The sequence below is a fragment of the Manis pentadactyla genome, chromosome 2 (assembly GCF_030020395.1).
Source record: "Manis pentadactyla isolate mManPen7 chromosome 2, mManPen7.hap1, whole genome shotgun sequence".
NCBI lineage: Eukaryota > Metazoa > Chordata > Mammalia > Pholidota > Manidae > Manis > Manis pentadactyla.
Window position 1 is genome coordinate 16,790,713 of NC_080020.1, and position 19,709 is coordinate 16,810,421.

Here is a 19,709-nt window from a genome sequence, read left to right on the forward strand (position 1 = left end):
AACATAAGGAAGATGATACAGAATCATTGGCTATATTCTCCATGCTGTACTACCACCCCCATGGTCAACTTCTATCATGATTGAGAGTTTTTCTGCCCTTTTATCCCCCTCACTCTCCCCACTTACCCATTCTAATCCCTCCCCCAGAGTAACCACCAGTCACCTCTCAGTGTCTATGAGTCTACTGCTAGTTTGTTCATTTTGTTTTTATGTTCCCCAAATAAGTGAAAGCACAAGGCATGTGTTTTTCTCCATGTGACTTATTTCACTTAGCATAATAACCTCTATCCATGTTGTTGCAAATGGCAGGATTTCTTTTATTTTTATGGCTGAATAATACTGTTATGTGTATGTAGTACATCTTCTTTATCCATTCATCTATTGATGTAGACTTTGGTTGCTTTCCTATCTTGGCTATTGTAAATAATGAGGCAATAAACATAGGTATGCATATATCTTTTTGAATCAGGGATTTTGTTTTCTTTGGGTAAATTCCTAGAAGTGGAATTACTAGGTGGTATGGTATTTCTATTTTTAGTTTTCTGAGGAATCTCTATGTTGCTTTCCACTGTGACTGCACCAATTTACATTCACACAACAATGTAGGATGGTTTTCTTTACTCCAGATCCTCACCAACATTTATAATTTCTTGTGTTTTGGACAGTGGCCATTCTGATTGGTGTGAGGTGACATGTCACTGTGGTTTTGATTTGCATTTCCCTGATGATTAGCAATGTGGAGCAACTTTTCATGTGCCTGTTGACCATTTGTATTTCTTCTTTAGAAAAAAAAAATTGTTCGGGTCCTCTGCCCATTTTTAAATCAGGTTATTTGTTTCTTGGTGTTGAGGTGTGTGAGTTCTTTATATAGTTTATATGTTAACCCCTTATCAGATAAATAATTTACAAATATATTCTCCCATACTGTAGATCGCCTTTTTGTTCTGATGATGGTCTTTTGCTGTACAGATGCTTTTTAGTCTGATGTAGTCCCACATGTGCATTTTTTATTTTATTTTCCTCACCTGAGGAGGCATGTCCAAGAAAAAATTACTCATGTTTTTGAAGAGATTTTTGCCTCTTAGAATGTTTTATTCTAAGAGTTTTATGGTTTGATGTCTTATATTTAGGTCTTTAATCCATTTTAGGTTTACTTTTGCATATAGATGGTAATCCAGTTTCATTTTCTTGCATGTAGCTATCCAGTTTTCCCAAAAGCAATTATTGAAGAAACTTTCTTTTCCCCGATGTATATTCATGGCTCCTTTACCATATATTAACTGAACATATGCATGGGTTTATATCTGGGCTTTCTATTCTGTCCCATTGATCTATGGGTCTGTTCTTGTGCTAGTACCATACTGTTTTGATTACTATAGTTTTGTAGTATAGCTCAAAGTCAGAAAGCATGATACATCCAGCTTTGATCTTCTTTCCCAGGATTGCTTTGACTATTCGGGATCTTTGTAGTTCCATATGAATTTTAGGATTATTTCCTCTAGTTCACTGAAAAATGCTGTTAGTATTTTGATAGGGATTGCAGTGAGTCCATAAATTACTTTGGGCCATTTTGACAATATTAATTCTTCCTATTCATGAGCATGCAACCCAACCCTTTTTAACCTACATAGTGTTCCTTTCAAACTGAGATTGTGTTACACCCACCTCAATGTACTTACAATATATAAACAAAAGAAACACAAAGTCAAAGCAGCAGTGTTGAAAACAGAAATTACATTTTTAAAACATGGGCAAACTAACTGTTATTAAAATCTTGAAAATGTAAATTGAACAAAAGGTATTTTGAATGAGGATAGCTAGGAAAGCAGAAAACAGTAAGATTCGTGTTATATGGATTTTAACATGAAAAAAATTAGATAATTTATCCCTTGATAAATTTAAAAACATAAACTATGGTAACATATGGTTAAATCTTTCTAAACAGACAAAAATTGGCAAACAAGGTTTTCTATATTTTGTCATTGATAACAGTATTTCTCACATAAACACAAAACAATTTTTTTGGTCCATAGATAATTTAGCAATATAACAACAACAAATTTGTCTCACTTCACTTCCAGCCTTACAGCAGTGTTAGAAAGTTACCAGAGGCATTTTTTAACGACTAAGGATGAGATGATCAAGTGACAGACAGATATAAAGATACTTTGAAAAGTCTTCTTAAAGCTTTACTAATGCTAACAATCTTTAAGCATACTAAACTGATGTACAAAAGAGAACTGTTCCATGGTTCTGCGTTCTATCCATCATGTAATGACTATGTGAACACTGTGGCTGCTTTATTCTACTCTCATATAATGGAGTAGATGGCGTTTCCCTCCTTCTTAGGAAAGGACTCGTCATTTCTGTTGTCTCTTAGTTAAAAGGGAAGTCCTTAAGTAGAAAGACTGAAAACACAGGCTTGGGATAGAATGTAAGAAAGATACTGTGGCTTTCTCTGGCCAGTGCTCTCTAGTCTAAATTTGGAGAAGCTGTGTTTCGTTGTGGGCACTAATCATTGGTTTTATAAACCAGGATATCAAGTTTCATTTTGTTTATTCCCTTTTGTTATCTCTCTCATCTTTAAAAAAAGCTATCTGTTCTTTTGGTTTTGTCCATGTCTCCTTTGAGACAGACTATTGAAGGGGAGCACCCACTCCCCAGGTAGTGAGGTAGCAGTGAGAAATCTTGAAGGAATATGAAATTGTGTTTAGCAATGGGACCCTTTTATGTCTAATGCAATGTTAATGAGTCAACCAAATATACACAACACGTAGCAGGAAAGCTGAGGTGGAGACAGTAGGATAAATGCACCAGGCTGCTACCTGGCCTCCTGACCCTCCTTGCTCCTTACACATAGAACCCCTGATTCTGAAACACCTTACCTAAGGGAACAGTTCAAAATCTCTACAGGAAAGTTGATGTGTGGACTAGAATATGGCTTAGTAATTTAGCAATCATACTTTACATGGAAAGTATTTACATTGTAAGACATAGGACAAACAAGTCAAATTTAAAGTAATATCATATTAATGGAAATTATGTTAAAAGACAGAAGTAAAAATATTACTTAACTTCAGAATAATCACAGCAAACACTATTTTAGAAAGGAGTTTCCCAATATTATTGCTTTGACCAATTAACATATGAAATTTTTAAAAACTTACTTGGTTAAAGTCCTTTTGTCTTAAATATGTAATTGCTTTGTTTATTTCCAGATCATTTGCTAGCTCTACATATTGAGAAGCTTTCACAACTTCAACACACCTATAATGTAAAGCATAAAAAAAAAGGTTACTTTGTTTCAGTCTATTCATGATGGGGGTAGATTTCTAAAATGTGACTTTTCAAAAAATTTTTTAAGTGTCCCTATTTTTATAAGTAAGGCTAAGCACCTGATTTCTTCCAATTCATTGTTACTGAGTTCTTCAGTTCTAAACTAATTTTCTTACCCAATTTTTCACCTGCCTATTGTTATTTCTGATTTTTTATGGTATCTTAAAATTGGATTGATATGTATGTTTTCATTTTTAATTAACTACTGTAACAATTTCAATTTGTAACAGGTAAAATTATTTCTATACATTTTTTATCTTAAATGTTCTGATGGTAAGAAAAAGTCCACAGAACTTATAGACTATATTTAATTTTCTGTGTCTGAACTTAAACTATTGTAGATCTGTTCCCCAATGCATATTAATTTTAACTATATATCAGGCACTGCACTAATTCCTTTATAAGCATTATCACTTTTAATCCATCCTCACAACAACACTGAAAGATAAGCATTTTACAGATAGGAATATGGAATATCTGAGATCATGCAGGTAGAAAATCATCAAGTAAGAATCTGAACCCTATTTATGTTGCTACCAAAATTCACTGTACCAAGACTAATGTTTCTTAAATTGAGGTCAATCAAAGTCAATTTAATGGATCATTACCTTTATTAAAAAAAAATAGAAAAAAGATCAAAGGGCCTTATACATAATAAGGGCAAGGACTATCTACTTAGCTCAATCGTAAACTTCTTGAAGGCAGATATCCTAATCGTGACCTACCAACTGGCCTGCAATAAACAGTAAATATTATTTTTGTTGTGGTTGTTGGCTTTCTTGGCATGATATTAAAGCAATTAAGTCATTAAGAAAAAGACTGACAAATTTCATTTCAGAGACTCTCACCAGAAAATAAAATATATCATAATGCTTTGAGATTTAAAATATTTAAGAATTTGAAATTCCTGACAAAATACAAAAAGTAGGATGTTGGAATAAATGGAGTTAAGGATTTCTAAAGTTCTAATATTGAAAGTGAAATGGCAAAATTAATCATTTGAATCACATTATAATATGCCAAGGATGCACACAGTAAAAAAAAGTAAGAATGGTAAAAGAATACATAATTAAGAGCTTAATAAATGGATATTACTGGAATAATTTAAAATATTTAAGCAAAAAAAGAAGCAAGTAGAGATTAAAACAAGCATATAACATGAGACAAAAAGAAAAAAATGAGATAGGAAATAGGAATTCAGATAGCCACATTAAATGTAAATGGACTAAATAATATAATTAAAAGACAGATTTTAAGACGAGGCAGAAAACAAAACTCAATTTTGAATTGTAAGAGACACTTTAAATTAAGAACACAGAGTGACTGAAATGCAAGTGAAATAAGATACACTACTAACCAAAAGAAAATAGACAAAGCAAACTTTAAGGTAAGAAGCATTAGAAGTAATAAAGGACATTTCTTAATGATAAATGGCTTAATCTACCAAGGATCTATCCCAATTCTAAATATTCATGCATCTAATAATACAGCTTCAAAATAATATAGAGCAAAGTTAAACCTAAAGGAAGAAATGCAGAAATCCACTATAGTAAAAAACTTTAAACACCTCTCAATAGCTGAGAGAACAAACAAAAATCAATAAGGGTAAAGATGAATGGATAAAGAAGAAGTGGTACGCATGTACAAAGGAATATTATTCAGCCATTAAAAAGAAATTCCACCACTTGTGAAAAGATGGATGAACTCAGAGGTTATTATGCTAAGTGAAATAAGCCAGGTGGAGAAAAACAAATATGATATTATTTTACTTATATGTGTAATATAAAAACAAAACAAAATGAGCAAAACAGCAATAGACTGTTAGATACTGAAAAGTGACTGGTGGTTACCATGGAGGAGAGGTTGAGTAGGTGTGTGAAATAGGTGAAGGGGGTAAAGAGGCACAAATTCTCAATCATAATATAAATTAGTCACAGGGATAAAATTTCAGCCTAGAGAATACAGTCAGTAATTCTAGAACATCTTCCTACATTGATAGACAGTAACTACACTTGTTAGGGTGAAGATTTAATAATGTATATAATGGCTGAATCACTATGTTGTATGCTTCAAACCAATATAATATTGTATATCAACTATGCTTCAATAAAAATCATGAAAAAAGAAAAGAAAGAAATGCAGAGGAACTAATACTAATACAGAAAAGAAAGAAAGAAAAAGAAAGACAGAGAGAGAAAAAGACAGAAAGAAAGAGAGAAAGAAAAGGAAGAAAAAAACAATGTGGGCAAGAAGATATGAACAAAACAATAAGAAACTTGACCTAACATATATAGGACATAACTTGCAACAATAATAGAATACATGTTCTTTTCAAGTACATTTGGATTATGCACCAAGCCTCAAGAAATTTCAAGGGGTTGAAATCAGTGAGTATCTCTGGATGACAAATTAAACTAATTATCAGTAATAGAAAAATAATAGAAAATGCCCGACATCTTGGAAAATAAATCTACTTCAGATAATCCAAGGTTCAAAGATGACATCATAGAGAAAATTATAAAATACTTTAAACTGAATAATGATGAAAGTATAGCATATCAAAACCTGTATGATGTAACTGCTAAGCAGTGCTTAGAAGGAAATTTATAGGTAAATGCATATTTTAGAAAAGAAAGTGGAAAATAAATTAACTAAGCTTCCATCTCAAGAAGCTAGGGGGGAAAACCCTAAATGTAAAAAATGTAGAAGGAAATAATAATGCTAAGGGGAGATGTCAACAAAATAGGAAAGAGACACACAATAAATAATCAACAAAGTCAAGAAATTTGAAAATAATAAAATTCTTAAGAAGACTGATAAGGAAGAAGAAAAAAATACATAATCAATACCAGGAATGAAAAAAGGAGATATTACTAGAGACTCAACAGACATTAAGATGACAAGAAGAAGATACTGTTTACAACATCATGCCAATAAATTAAGATGAAATGACAAATTTCTTGAAAAATACACAGTATCAAAAGTGATACAAGAAATCAGAATAGTTTTACATATTAAAAAGTTTAATCTATTTATTAAAACACTTCCTACAAAGAAAACTTCAAGCTCAGAAGGCTTTGCTAATAAGTGAATTTCCCTGACTATTTAATAGAAAAATATAAACATATAACATAATCTTATAAACTCTTCCAGACAATTTAAAAAAAGGAAAACACACTTGAACTTGTTTTATAAAACCAGTATAATCTTAACAAAATCAAAACATTATTTTTAAAATTACAAACCTCACTCTTCTCATTAATATGGATGCAAAAATCCTAAAGATTCGCAAATCAAATCCAGTGATATTTTAAAAGGACAGTACACCACAATCAAGCGGAGTTCATTTCAGATGGTTTAATATTCAAAAACCAATCTTATGATTATTTTGATAGATTGATTTTGATAAAAGCTTTTAGATAAAAACAGAAGGGAAAATTCCTCAGTTTGATAAAGAGAATCTACAAAAATCCTATAACAAACACATACTTAATGAGATTGTTGAAAGCTTTATCCCATGAAATCAGGAACAAAATGAAAATGCCTACTATATAAGTACTGCTATTCAACACTGAACTGGATGTACTTACCAGTATAATCAAACAAGAAAACAAACAGAAAGAAGCATAAAGATTGAAAACAAAAAAGAAAACCATCATTATTTGCAGTGGTATAAATGTGTATATAGGTAATCCCAAAGAATCTAGGGACACTTATCTGAATTAATAAAATAAATTTGGGTAAGGTTGGTGAATAAAGATCAACATATAAAATTTAACTGTATACACTAGAAAAGCACAAGTAGAAAATTAAATTTTAAACTATACCATATACCACCAAAAACATCAAACACTTAGGAATAAATGTAACAAAAGACATGCAGATCTCTAGACTTAAAACTACAAAGTATTTGAAAGAAATAAGAAGACCTAAAAAAGAATATACTGTATTTATGGATTTGAGACTAAGCACTTTAAAGACATCAATTCTCTCCATCCTAACCTATATAGTTTTTGATGAAATCCCAGTTAATTTCCCAGTAGGTCAGGAGAAGTGGAAGACAAGTAACAAACTAGGAGAAAATATTTCAAAAGGATTGCTGAGACTTTAGCTAAACTACTGAATGGTATCACTGCCTCAGCAACAATTTTGTTTGGCAAGCAGACTGTAGGGGTCTTAAAATGACTTTGTCCTCTTTCATGCAAGTGCATGCTTTAGCTAACAGCCTGCAAAGTCATAAGCAAATGTAAGTTCCTCTATGACTTCCCCAATCAACAGTTCTTACGATATATTGTCTTCCCTACCTCCAAGGGCCTTCCTCTTATGCAACCTCCCTTAGGTAAGACTCCCATGGAGTTTACCACAATCCCACTCTTTTTAGTTTGAATTAACCAATCTGGTCTTAGCATGGGAACAAATCCTAAAACACTCTGTCTATGGACCCTAATAAGGGCATGTATCCCAGGTCCTGCCTCTCTCTGTGCCCCAAACCTGTCTTCACTTCCCCATGTGGCTCCTTGAGGTGTGCTGGATACTTCCTCCAGGAGCTGTGAGTAATAAGCTTCTCTATCTCAATTTCTCTTGTGGTCTGGTGTGGAACTGTGGCTCACCATCTGGCATGCTTGGGCTCTACTTAACAAATGTTAACAAAATCTAACAAAGGCATATCTAATAAAGAACTGTTAGCCAAAACAAAGAACTCTTCAAACCCAACAATAAGAAAGCAAAAATTCAACTAAAAAATGGGCAAAAGATCTGAACAAACCAGAAAAAAAGCCAGATGGCAAATAAGCATGTGAAAAGATGCTCCACATCATATGTCATCAGGGAAATGCAAATTAAAAAATAATGAGATACTATACACCTGTCAGAATGGCTAAAATTCAACACTGACAACACTAAATGCTGGAGAAGATGTGGAACAATAGGGACTTTCATTCATTGCTGGGGCAATGACAGCAATCACATTCCTTGGTATTTACCCAGATAAGTTGAAAACATGTCAACACAAAAACTTGCACATGAATGTTTATAGTAGCTTTATTCATAATTGCCAACACTTGAAAGCAACCAAGCAGTCCTTCAATAGATTAATGGATAAACTGGTATATGCTTACACTGGACTATTATTCAGTGATAAAAAGAAATGAGCTACTAAGTCATGAAAAGACACGAAGATAATGACAGATTTTCTTCATGTGACTAAGTGAACGAAGCCAATCTGAAAAGGCTACATACTGTATAAATTCAACTATATGACATTTTGAAAAAGACAAAACTATGGAAGGAGTAAAAAGATGAGTGGTTGCCAGTGGTTTGTGGGGAGGAAGGGGTGAACAAGTTGAACACGGGATTTTCAGAGCAGTGAGACTATATGTAATTCTGTATAGTATTCATTGTATAGTGTTCATTTGTACTCTGTATAATACTATAAGGGTGAATACATGTTATTATATGTTTACCAATACCCAGAGAATGTATAGCACAAAGAGAAAATCTTAATGTAAGTTATAGACTTTGGGTGATAATGAGGTGTCAATGTTGGCTCTTCAATCGTAACCAATGTAGCATTACTGGTGCTCAACATGTTGATTGTGGGGGAGGCTGTGGGCAGACAGGTAAGAGGGTAAGTGGTAACTCTTCATACTTTTTGCCTAATCTTGCTGTGAACCTAAAACTGTTCTAAAAAAGTCTATTAAGTTTTAAAATCTCAGCAGGCTTTTTGTGAAAATTGACAGGATGATTTCAAAATTTATATGACAATGACCAAGAATAGTCAATGCAATCCTGAAGTACAACAAAGTTGGAGGATTTACAGTAGGAGATATCAAGACTTATAAACTACAGACATTTAGACAATGGGGAAGTGGTTTTAGTGCAAGAATAGACAAATGGATCGAAGGAATTGCATGAAGATTTAATGCACAGACCCACACATGATCACATGGTTTATGTCCAGTCACAGTAGTGCAATGGGAAAAATACAATTTTTCATAAATGACACTGGGTTAATTGGGTAGATGTGTTGCAACAGAAGAAAAAAAGGAAAAAATCTTGACCTCACTTCACACTATTTACTAAAATCAATTTCATGTAGACCATATATCTAAATATGAAAGGTAAAACTTCTAGAAGAAAACATAGGAAAATATTTTAATGAAGTTGAGGTATGCAAAATATCCTTAAAAGGACACAAAAAGCACAAACCAAAGAAACAGAGACAAGGGCAAAATCTTGAATAGGCACTTAAGATAATATCTGTATGACAAATAAATGTAAGAAATTACATAAGACATCAGGGAAGTGGAAATTAAAACCACAAATTGCCACCAGGATGATTAGCTAAAATGAAATAATACAAAACAAAATATTTACTAAATAGAATTTTTATATACTGCTCGTAGGGGTGTAAATGAGTACAAACACTTTAGAAAACTATCAGTATCTATTAAAACTAAACACATATGCTGGTATCAAGCAATTCCACTCACAGATATACAACCAATGGAAATACAAGCACTATCCACGGAGAGACATGTAAGGCAGTACAATAATACTGATAGCAGCATTTGTAACAGGTACAAACAGCAAACAACCAAAATGTTCATTAATATTGTAGTATATTGATATCATCAACTACCACAAAGCAATGAAAATGAACAAACCATAGCTACATGCAACAACATGGTCAACTTTCACAAACACAGAGTAGAAGAAGCCATAAATAAAAGAACATGCACAGCATGAGTCCATCTACATATGTTTAAAAAACTGGCAAAACTAAATTACACTGTTTAGGGATGACTGGTTAGGTGGTTAAAGTAGGTAGAAAAAAGAAGAAGTGATTACTTTTTAAGTTGAGATATGAGTCATTCATCAAAGTGTAAGGGGTAGGCCTGAAACCAGCATAGCAGAGCTCCAAAGGTGCTAAAAATGTTCCATTATCTAAATTTTATTTATTCAGCTATTCAATGGCTAAATGTACTTGCTTTGTGATAAATCATTTGAACTGATGTTACTATTTCGTACAATTTTTTAATGTGCGTGCTTTATATTTTACTACAAAAAGGTTAAAATAATCTAAGTATATATAAACAGGTTAACAGAACTATAGTAAGAATGACAGAATAATTTACAGTGAGAATTCCAAGTAATGCCAGAACTGACTTTTCCCTTCTGTTCTCCAATAAAATTTGTATTATAGTATATGAACTTCCAAACCTGTCTGTATATCAGAGCCACATGGAAAACACTGAAAAAACTATACATTTTTCCATCCTACTTTCAACACATTCCTTCTCTTAAGGAGTCTTGGCATACTACAGAGCAATGGTGCTATATGTTTGATACAAATCATGGAACCCAGCAAAGGGCTTTAAAATGCTGACTCCTGAGCTCAACATGCAGAAATTCTAACTTAAGCAGTCTAGACTGCAGCTGGGATAGTGATATTTTTAAAAATTCTCCTTATGAATTAAATATGCAGCCAAGGTTGATAACTGTTGGTAAAGAGTTAGAGAATGGTATGCCTGAGGATCGTATGGGAAGGGGTGAAGAATACAAATGCTCGCTCTCTACCTCAGGACCCTGACTCAGGCCTATTGCAGAGGGGGCTAGAACTGATGATCTATACTTCTGACAAGCTCCCTGGGTAATTCCAATTGTAAGGTTTAAAAATCACTGGCACAATAAATGTTCTGATTTTAATCATATATTTGTCCTTATTCAAATCAATACATTTTTTATGACTCATTTCTCTTAGCTACAAAAAAGCACTGATGTCTACCTCACTGAGACAAGTTATATAACAATACTAGTGAAGAATCCAAAAAAGTTGTGCTCAATTGATTTAAGTTGAAGTAAAGTATTTTTTGCCACAATTTAAGACATGAACTATATCAGCCCTCAGCCATACCCTCATTGAAAACTGTCCCAGAGAGAAGGAAACAAAATAATGACTCTGTCTTTAGTAAAAATACGTAAAATTTCTGGCTCTATAATTAACTTCTTATTTGTATCAATTAGCCATGAGAGCTGGATATTGGCATATTCCCAATTTTGAGAAGGTTGAAATTTTCGAGGTGGGCAAAACAAATTTATCTTCATACATTCATTGCTACATTAAAAATTTTTTAGATGTAAACAAGTCTCAAAAAGCTAGATCCGAATGAGCAGAAAAATAATGGTCTTTGAACTTCAAAACTGCCTCCCTTTTATTTAATAATTTCATAAGTATAAACGTAGAAATGCCAACAGGGCTAGATGAAACAGAAGACTCTACACTGATTTCTTTCTTTATGAAAATGTTAAAAAGCTACTGAAACAGAAAATAAATCGACTTAGTTTAAATGTTTTGTGCTGATAAAGTACTAAAAATATTCCAGAGGGGCGGAAGATGGCGGCGTGAGTAGAGCAGCGGAAATCTCCTCCCAAAACCACAAATATCTATGAAAATATAACAAAGACAACTCTTCCTAGAATAAAGACTAGAGGAAACAGGACAATATCCAGACCACATCTGCACCTGAGAGAACCCAGCGCCTCCCGAAGGGGGTAAGATACAAGCCCCAGCCCGGCGGGAGCCGAGCGCCCATCCCCCAACTCCCGGCGGAAGAAGAATAGGCAGAGCGGGAGGGAGACGGAGCCCAGGACTGCCGAACACTCAGCCCCAGCCATCCGGGCCAGAGGGCAGGGCCCTGGATACTAGGAAAACAGGGCAGCAAGAACAGTGAGCGGGCACCAGAGGCCTGGCACCGGAGGACACCAGAAAAGCGAGCGACCAATTTTTTTTTTTTCTTGCTGTTTTGTTTTGGCGAGCGCTTTTTGGAAGTCTTAAAGGGATAGGGACCCTAATACTAGGGAAACAGGGCAGCAAGACTGGTGAGCAGATGCCTGAGGCTGATGTCGGAGAATAAAGAAAAATGAGCGGCCACTTTTTTCTTTTTTTTTTTTTGTGGTCGTTGTTTTGTTTTGGCGAGTGCTTTTTGGAAGTCTTAAAGGGACAGGGCGGGAAACTTAATCCAGAGGTAGGGAATCCGGGGATCTCTGGTCACCCTAACCCCTGGGCTGCAGGGAGAAGGGAGGCCCCTTACGGAGATAAATAGCCTCCAGGCTGCTCCCCGTCCAACGCCACTCCACCACTTTGGAGCAGAGGCCCGAACAAGGCCATGCCCACAGCAACACCGGAGATAAACTCCATAGCTGCCGGGCAGGAAGCAGAAACCCTGTCTGTGCGCAGCTGCCCAGCACAAGCCACTAGAGGTCGCTGTTCTCCCAGGAGAGGAGGGCCACAAACCAACAAGAAGGGAAGTTCTTCCAGCCGTCACTCGTCCCAGCTCTGCAAACTATTCCTATCACCATGAAAAGGCAAAGCTACAGGCAGACAAACATCACAGAGACAACACCAGAGAAGGAGACAGACCTAACCAGTCTTCCTGAAAAAGAATTCAAAATGAGAATCATAAACATGCTGACAGAGATGCAGAGAAAGACGCAAGAGAAATAGGATGAAGTCCAGAGGGAGATCACAGATGCCAGAAAGGAGATTGCAGAAATGAAACAAACTCTGGAAGGCTTTATAAGCAGAATGGATAGGATGAAAGAGGCCATTGATGGAATTTAAACCAGAGAACAGGAACGCATAGAAGCTGACATAGAGAGAGACAAAAGGATCTCCAGGAATGAAACAATGTTAAGAGAACTGTGTGACCAATCCAAAAGGAACAATATCCGTATTATAGGGGTTCCAGAAGAAGAAGAGAGAGGAAAAGAGATGGAAAGTATCTTAGAAGAAATAATTGCTGAAAACTTCCCCAAACTGGGGGAGGAAATAATCGAACAGACCACGGAAATACACAGAACCCCCAACAGAAAGGATCCAAGGAGGACAATACCAAGACACATAATAATTAAAATGGCAAAGATCAAGGACAAAGAAAGAGTTCTAAAGGCAGCTAGAGAGAAAAAGGTCACCTATAAAGGAAAACCCATCAGGCTAACATCAGACTTCTCGACAGAAACCCTACAGGCCAGAAGAGAATGGCATGATATATTTAATACAATGAAACAGAAGGGCCTTGAAAAAAGGATACTGTATCCAGCACGACTATCATTCAAATATGACGGTGGGATTAAACAATTCCCAGACAAACAAAAGCTGAGGGAATTTGCTTCCCACAAACCACCTCTACAGAACATCTTACAGGGACTGCTCTAGATGGGAGCACTCCTAGAAAGAGCACAGCACAAAACACCCAACATATGAAGAATCGAGGAGGAGGAATAAGAAGGGAGAGAAGAAAAGAATCTCCAGACAGTGTATATAACAGCTCAAAAAGCGAGCTAAGTTAGGCAGTAATATAATAAACAGGCTAACCTTGAATCTTTGGTAACCACGAATTTAAAGGCTGCAATTGCAATAAGTACATATCTTTCAATAGTCACCCCAAATGTTAATGGGTTGAACGCACCAATCAAAAGACATAGAGTAACAGAATGGATAAAAAAGCAAGACCCATCTATATGCTGCTTACAAGAAACTCACCTCAAACGCAAAGACATGTACAGACTAAAAGTCAAGGGATGGAAAAACATATTTCAAGCAAACAACAGCGAGAAGAAAGCAGGGGTTGCAGTACTAATATCAGACAAAATAGACTTCAAAACAAAGAAAGTAACAAGAGATAAAGAAGGACACTACATAATGATAAAGGGATCAGACCAACAAGAGGATATAACCATTCTAAATATATATGCACCCAACACAGGAGCACCAGCATATGTGAAACAAATACTAACAGAACTAAAGGGGGAAATAGACTGCAGTGCATTCATTCTAGGAGACTTCAACACACCACTCACCCCAAAGGATAGATCCACTGGGCAGAAAATAAGAAAGGACACAGAAACACTGAACAACACAGTAGAGCAGATGGACCTAATAGACATCTATAGAACTCTACATCCAAAAGCAACAGGATATACATTCTTCTCAAGTGCACATGGAACATTCTCCAGAATAGACCACATACTAGGCCACAAAAAGAGCCTCAATAAATTCCAAAAGATTGAAATCCTACCAACCAACTTTTCAGACCACAAAGGCATAAAACTAGAAATAAACTGTACAAAGAAAGCAAAGAGGCTCACAAACACATGGAGGTTTAACAACATGCTCCTAAATAATCAATGGATCAATGACCAAATCAAAATGGAGATCAAGCAATATATGGAAACAAATGACAACAACAACACTAAGCCCCAACTTCTGTGGGACACAGCAAAAGCAGTCGTAAGAGGAAAGTACATAGCAATCCAAGCATATTTAAAAAAGGAAGAACAATCCCAAATGAATGGTCTAATGTCACAATTATCGAAATTGGAAAAAGAAGAACAAATGAGGCCTACGGTCAGCAGAAGGAGGGACGTAATAAAGATCAGAGAAGAAATAAATAAAATTGAGAAGAATAAAACAATAGCAAAAATCAATGAAACCAAGAGCTGGTTCTCCGAGAAAATAAAAAAAATAGATAAGCCTCTAGCCAGACTTATTAAGAAGAAAACAGAGTCAACACAAATCAACAGTATCGGAAACGAGAAAGGAAAAATCACGACGGACCCCACAGAAATACAAAGAATAATTAGAGAATACTATGAAAACCTATATGCTAAGAAGCTGGGAAACCTAGGAGAAAAGGACAACTTCCTAGAAAAATACAACCTTCCACGATTGACCCAGAAAGAAACAGAAAATCTAAACAGAACAATTACCAGCAACGAAATTGAAGCGGTAATCAAAAAAATACCAAAGAACAAAACCCCCAGGCCAGATGGATTTACCTCGAAATTTTATCAGACATACAGGGAAGACATAATACCCATTCTCCTTAGAGTTTTCCAAAAAATAGAGGAGGAGGGGACACGCCAAAACTCATACTATGAAGCTAACATCACCCTAATACCAAAACCAGGCAAAGACCCCACCAAAAAAGAAAACTACAGACCAATATCCCTGATGAACGTAGATGCAAAAATACTCAACAAAATATTAGCAAACCGAATTCAAAACTACATCAAAAGGATCATACACCATGACCAAGTGGGATTCATCCCAGGAATGCAAGGATGGTACAACATTCGAAAGTCCATCAACATCATCCACCACATCAACAAAAAGAAAGACAAAAACCACATGATCATCTCCATAGATGCTGAAAAAGCATTTGACAAAGTTCAACATCCATTCATGATAAAAACTCTCAGCAAAATGGGAATAGAGGGCAAGTACCTCAGCATAATAAAGGCCATCTATGATAAACCCACAGCCAACATTATATTGAACAGCGAGAAGCTGAAAGCATTTCCTCTGAGATCGGGAACTAGACAGGGATGCCCACTCTCTCCACTGTTATTTAACATAGTACTGGAGGTCCTAGCCATGGCAATCAGGCAAAACAAAGAAATACAAGGAATCCAGACTGGCAAAGAAGAAGTTAAACTGTCACTATTTGCAGATGACATGATACTGTACATAAAAAACCCTAAAGACTCCACCCCAAAACTACTAGAACTGATATCGGAATACAGCAAAGTTGCAGGATACAAAATCAACATACAGAAACCTGTGGCTTTCCTATACGCTAAGAATGAACCAACAGGAAGAGAAATAAGGAAAACAACTCCATTCACAATTGCATCAAAAAAAATAAAATACCTAGGAATAAATCTAACCAAGGAAGAGAAAGACTTATACTCTGAAAACTACAAGTCACTCTTAAAAGAAATTAAAGGGGACACTAACAGATGGAAACTCATCCCATGCTCGTGGCTAGGAAGAATTAATATCGTCAAAATGGCCATCCTGCCAAAGCAATATACAGATTTGATGCAATCCCTATGAAACTACCAGCAACATTCTTCAATGAACTGGAACAAATAATTCAAAATTTCATATGGAAACACCAAAGACCCCGAATAGCCAAAGCAATCCTGAGAAAGAAGAATAAAGTAGGGGGGATCTCACTCCCCAACTTCAAGCTCTATTATAAAGCCATAGTAATCAAGACAATTTGGTACTGGCACAAGAGCAGAGCCACAGACCAATGGAACAGACTAGAGAATCCAGACATTAACCCAGACATATATGGTCAATTAATATTTGATAAAGGAGCCATGGACATACAATGGCGAAATGACAGTCTCTTCAACAGATGGTGCTGGCAAAACTGGACAGCTACATGTAGGAGAATGAAACTGGACCATTGTCTAACCCCATATACAAAAGTAAACTCAAAATGGATCAAAGACCTGAATTTAAGTCACGAAACCATTAAACTCTGGGAAGAAATCATAGGCAAAAACCTCTTAGACATAAACATGAGTGACCTCTTCTTGAACATATCTCCCCGGGCAGGGAAAAAAACAGCAAAAATGAATAAGTGGGACTATATTAAGCTGAAAAGCTTCTGTACAGCAAAAGACACCATCAATAGAAAAAAAAGGAACCCTACAGTGTGGGAGAATATATTTGAAAATGACACATCCGATAAAGGCTTGACGTCCAGAATATATAAAGAGCTCACATGCCTCAACAAACAAAAAACAAATAACCCAATTAAAAAACGGGCAGAGGAATTGAACAGACAGTTCTCCAAAAAAGAAATACAAATGGCCAACAGACACATGAAAAGATGCTCCACATCGCTAATTATCAGAGAAATGCAAATTAAAACTACAATGAGGTATCACCTCACACCAGTAAGGATGGCTGCCATCCAAAAGACAAACAACAACAAATGTTGGCGAGGCTGTGGAGAAAGGGGAACCCTCCTACACTGCTGGTGGGAATGTAAACTTGTTCAACCATTGTGGAAAGCAGTATGGAGGTACATCAAAATGCTCAAAACAGACTTACCATTTGACCCAGGAATTGCACTCCTAGGAATTTACCCTAAGAACGCAGCAATCAAGTATGAGAAAGACCACTGTACCCCTATGTTTATCGCAGCACTATTTACAATAGCCAAGAATTGGAAGCAACCTAAATGTCCATCGATAGATGAATGGATAAAGAAGATGTGGTACATATACACAATGGAATACTACTCAGCCATAAGAAAAGGGCAAATCCAACCATTTGCAGCAACATGGATGGAGCTGGAGGGTATTATGCTCAGTGAAACAAGCCAAGCAGAGAAAGAGAAATACCAAATGATTTCACTCATCTGTGGAATATAAGAACAAAGGAAAGACTGAAGGAACAAAACAGCAACAGAATCACAGAACTCAGGAATGGACTAACAGGTACCAAAGGGAAAGGGACTGGGGAGGATGGGTGGGCAGGGAGGGATAAGGGGGGGGAGAAAAAGAGGGGTATTAAGATTAGCATCCATAGCGGGGTGGGAGAAAGGGGAGGGCTGTACAACACAGAGAAGACAAGTAGTGATTCTACAACAGTTTGCTACGCTGATGGACAGTGACTGTAAAGGAGTATATAGGGGGGACCTGGTATAGGGGAGAGCCTAGTAAACAAAGTATTCGTCATGTAAGTGTAGATTCATGATTAAAAAAAAAAAAAGCTGTTCCTATGTGGTGACCTCTAATGAGTTCTACGCAATGATATAAAGGGCATATAAAAGTGTAGGCAAAGGGTCTGTTTGTGTTTATACAGAGGATCAAAGCCTAATTTGGCTACCCCGAAAATGAACTAAGATACGATATGAAAAAGAACTTCCAACATCAGCACTCTCGGGAAGACTCATGACAGAAGATGATCAGCAAAAAAAAACAAAAAAAAAACTCCAACAAAGATTCTCGCACTGTCACTGGTGTAGATGTACTCATCCCACCAGTTCCTGGACTTGCCATGGGAATGATGAAGGAGATATCTAAGCTGGCCTGTGCATACAGTAAAACAAAAATTGGACTGGATCTATACTGTTGGAACTCAACCAAGAATTAGGAGAAGTGCAAATTGTAGCACTCCAAAATCTTACAACCACAGACTATTTATCGTTAAAAGAACATACGGGATATGAACAGTCCCCAGGAATGGGTTGTTCTAGTTTATCTGAATTCTCTCAGACTGTTTAAGTTCAGTTGGACAATATCCACCATATCATAGATAAGTTTTCACAAATGCCTAAGGTGCCTAACTGGTTTTCTTGGTTTCACTGGAGATGGCTGGTAATTACAGGTATGCTTTGGTTATGTAACTATATTCCTATTATGTTAATGTGTGTGCACAATTTAATTAGTAGTTTAAAACCTATCCATGCTGAAGTTACTCTACAAGAAGATATGTCAAAGAAATAATCAATCTTCCCAGGTTTTCTTCCGCCTGCTACTTCTATAGCTTTTCTTCTTCCTACCTAATCACAACCTTTAAATAGAACTCGTGCCACATGTCGAATTTACCGAGTATCATAATTCTTCCAAGTGGTAAAGACACCTCAAGACAAATGCTGGGCATAGAAGCCACAGGGCATAAATATGCAAAGAAGTAAAAAGCTAACCTTTTCAAACAATAAGGCTTCTCTCTCACTTACCAACTTAACATTTCCCTGTATGGCCCCGGAAGATGACTGGTTAGCCAGAGACGGGTAAGATTCCTCAAGGGAGGAACAACCTAAGACAGGCACAGTCGCAGGGGGCCATCTGGTGAGAAAATGGGGAGCAGCAGAGGTGAGGCTTAGAACCTCCCCCCTCATGTTCTGAGAGAAATCTTCTACATACATGGATGTTTATTGCCCTCGTCTACCTCGGATTAACACATAGTCTACAGGCACACACCTGATCATCTACATTTGCTCTCTTACAACACTAAACTCTGTTTTCTACCTTTATCTCGCATCTACCTACCACTTCAGCATTTTATTAAAAATAATAATAATAGAGAAATGTGGTATCCACATATAAATCAAGTTTAATAATCAAATGAATAGTCATATTTGAACTGACTGTGTATAGTTCATAATGCATGAACAAAACCGAAAGTTTCTGTGATGACTGCCCTTGCACTGTTCACCATGTAACTTAATCACTATGTAAGAATTTGTACTCCATGTAAGAATTTGTTCGTTATGCATCAGAAGATTGGAGACTGACGAAAATTAGGCTTGAGGTGGATTAATGATTGTGCATTGAGTACTGATCCCGCTATACAGAAATTTATTGTGGTTAACAACTATTTGATCAATAAATATGAGAGATGCCCTCACAACATATATATATATATATATATATATATATATATATATATAACACACTTCCAAATGTAAAATAAATAAGTAACCGGGATGTAATGTATAGCATAAGGAATATAGTCAAAATATTGTAACAACTTGGTATGGTGATACCTGGTACCTAGAATTATC

General features: G+C 36.0%; 1 protein-coding gene across 5 annotated transcripts in view; it reads right to left on the reverse strand.

Moving 5' to 3' along the window:
- IFT88 (intraflagellar transport 88) overlaps window positions 1-19,709 on the reverse strand; it is a 188,826-nt gene that overhangs the window by 86,043 nt on the left and 83,074 nt on the right. For all 5 annotated transcript variants that reach the window (XR_008993219.1, XM_057490395.1, XM_036910152.2 and 2 more), the window contains one exon: window positions 3,168-3,267. Coding sequence is in view for 4 of the 5 variants with exons in the window: in XM_057490395.1 (XP_057346378.1) it covers window positions 3,168-3,267 (100 nt within the window). In the remaining variant the exon portion in view is untranslated. The remainder of the gene's footprint in view (window positions 1-3,167; window positions 3,268-19,709) is intronic.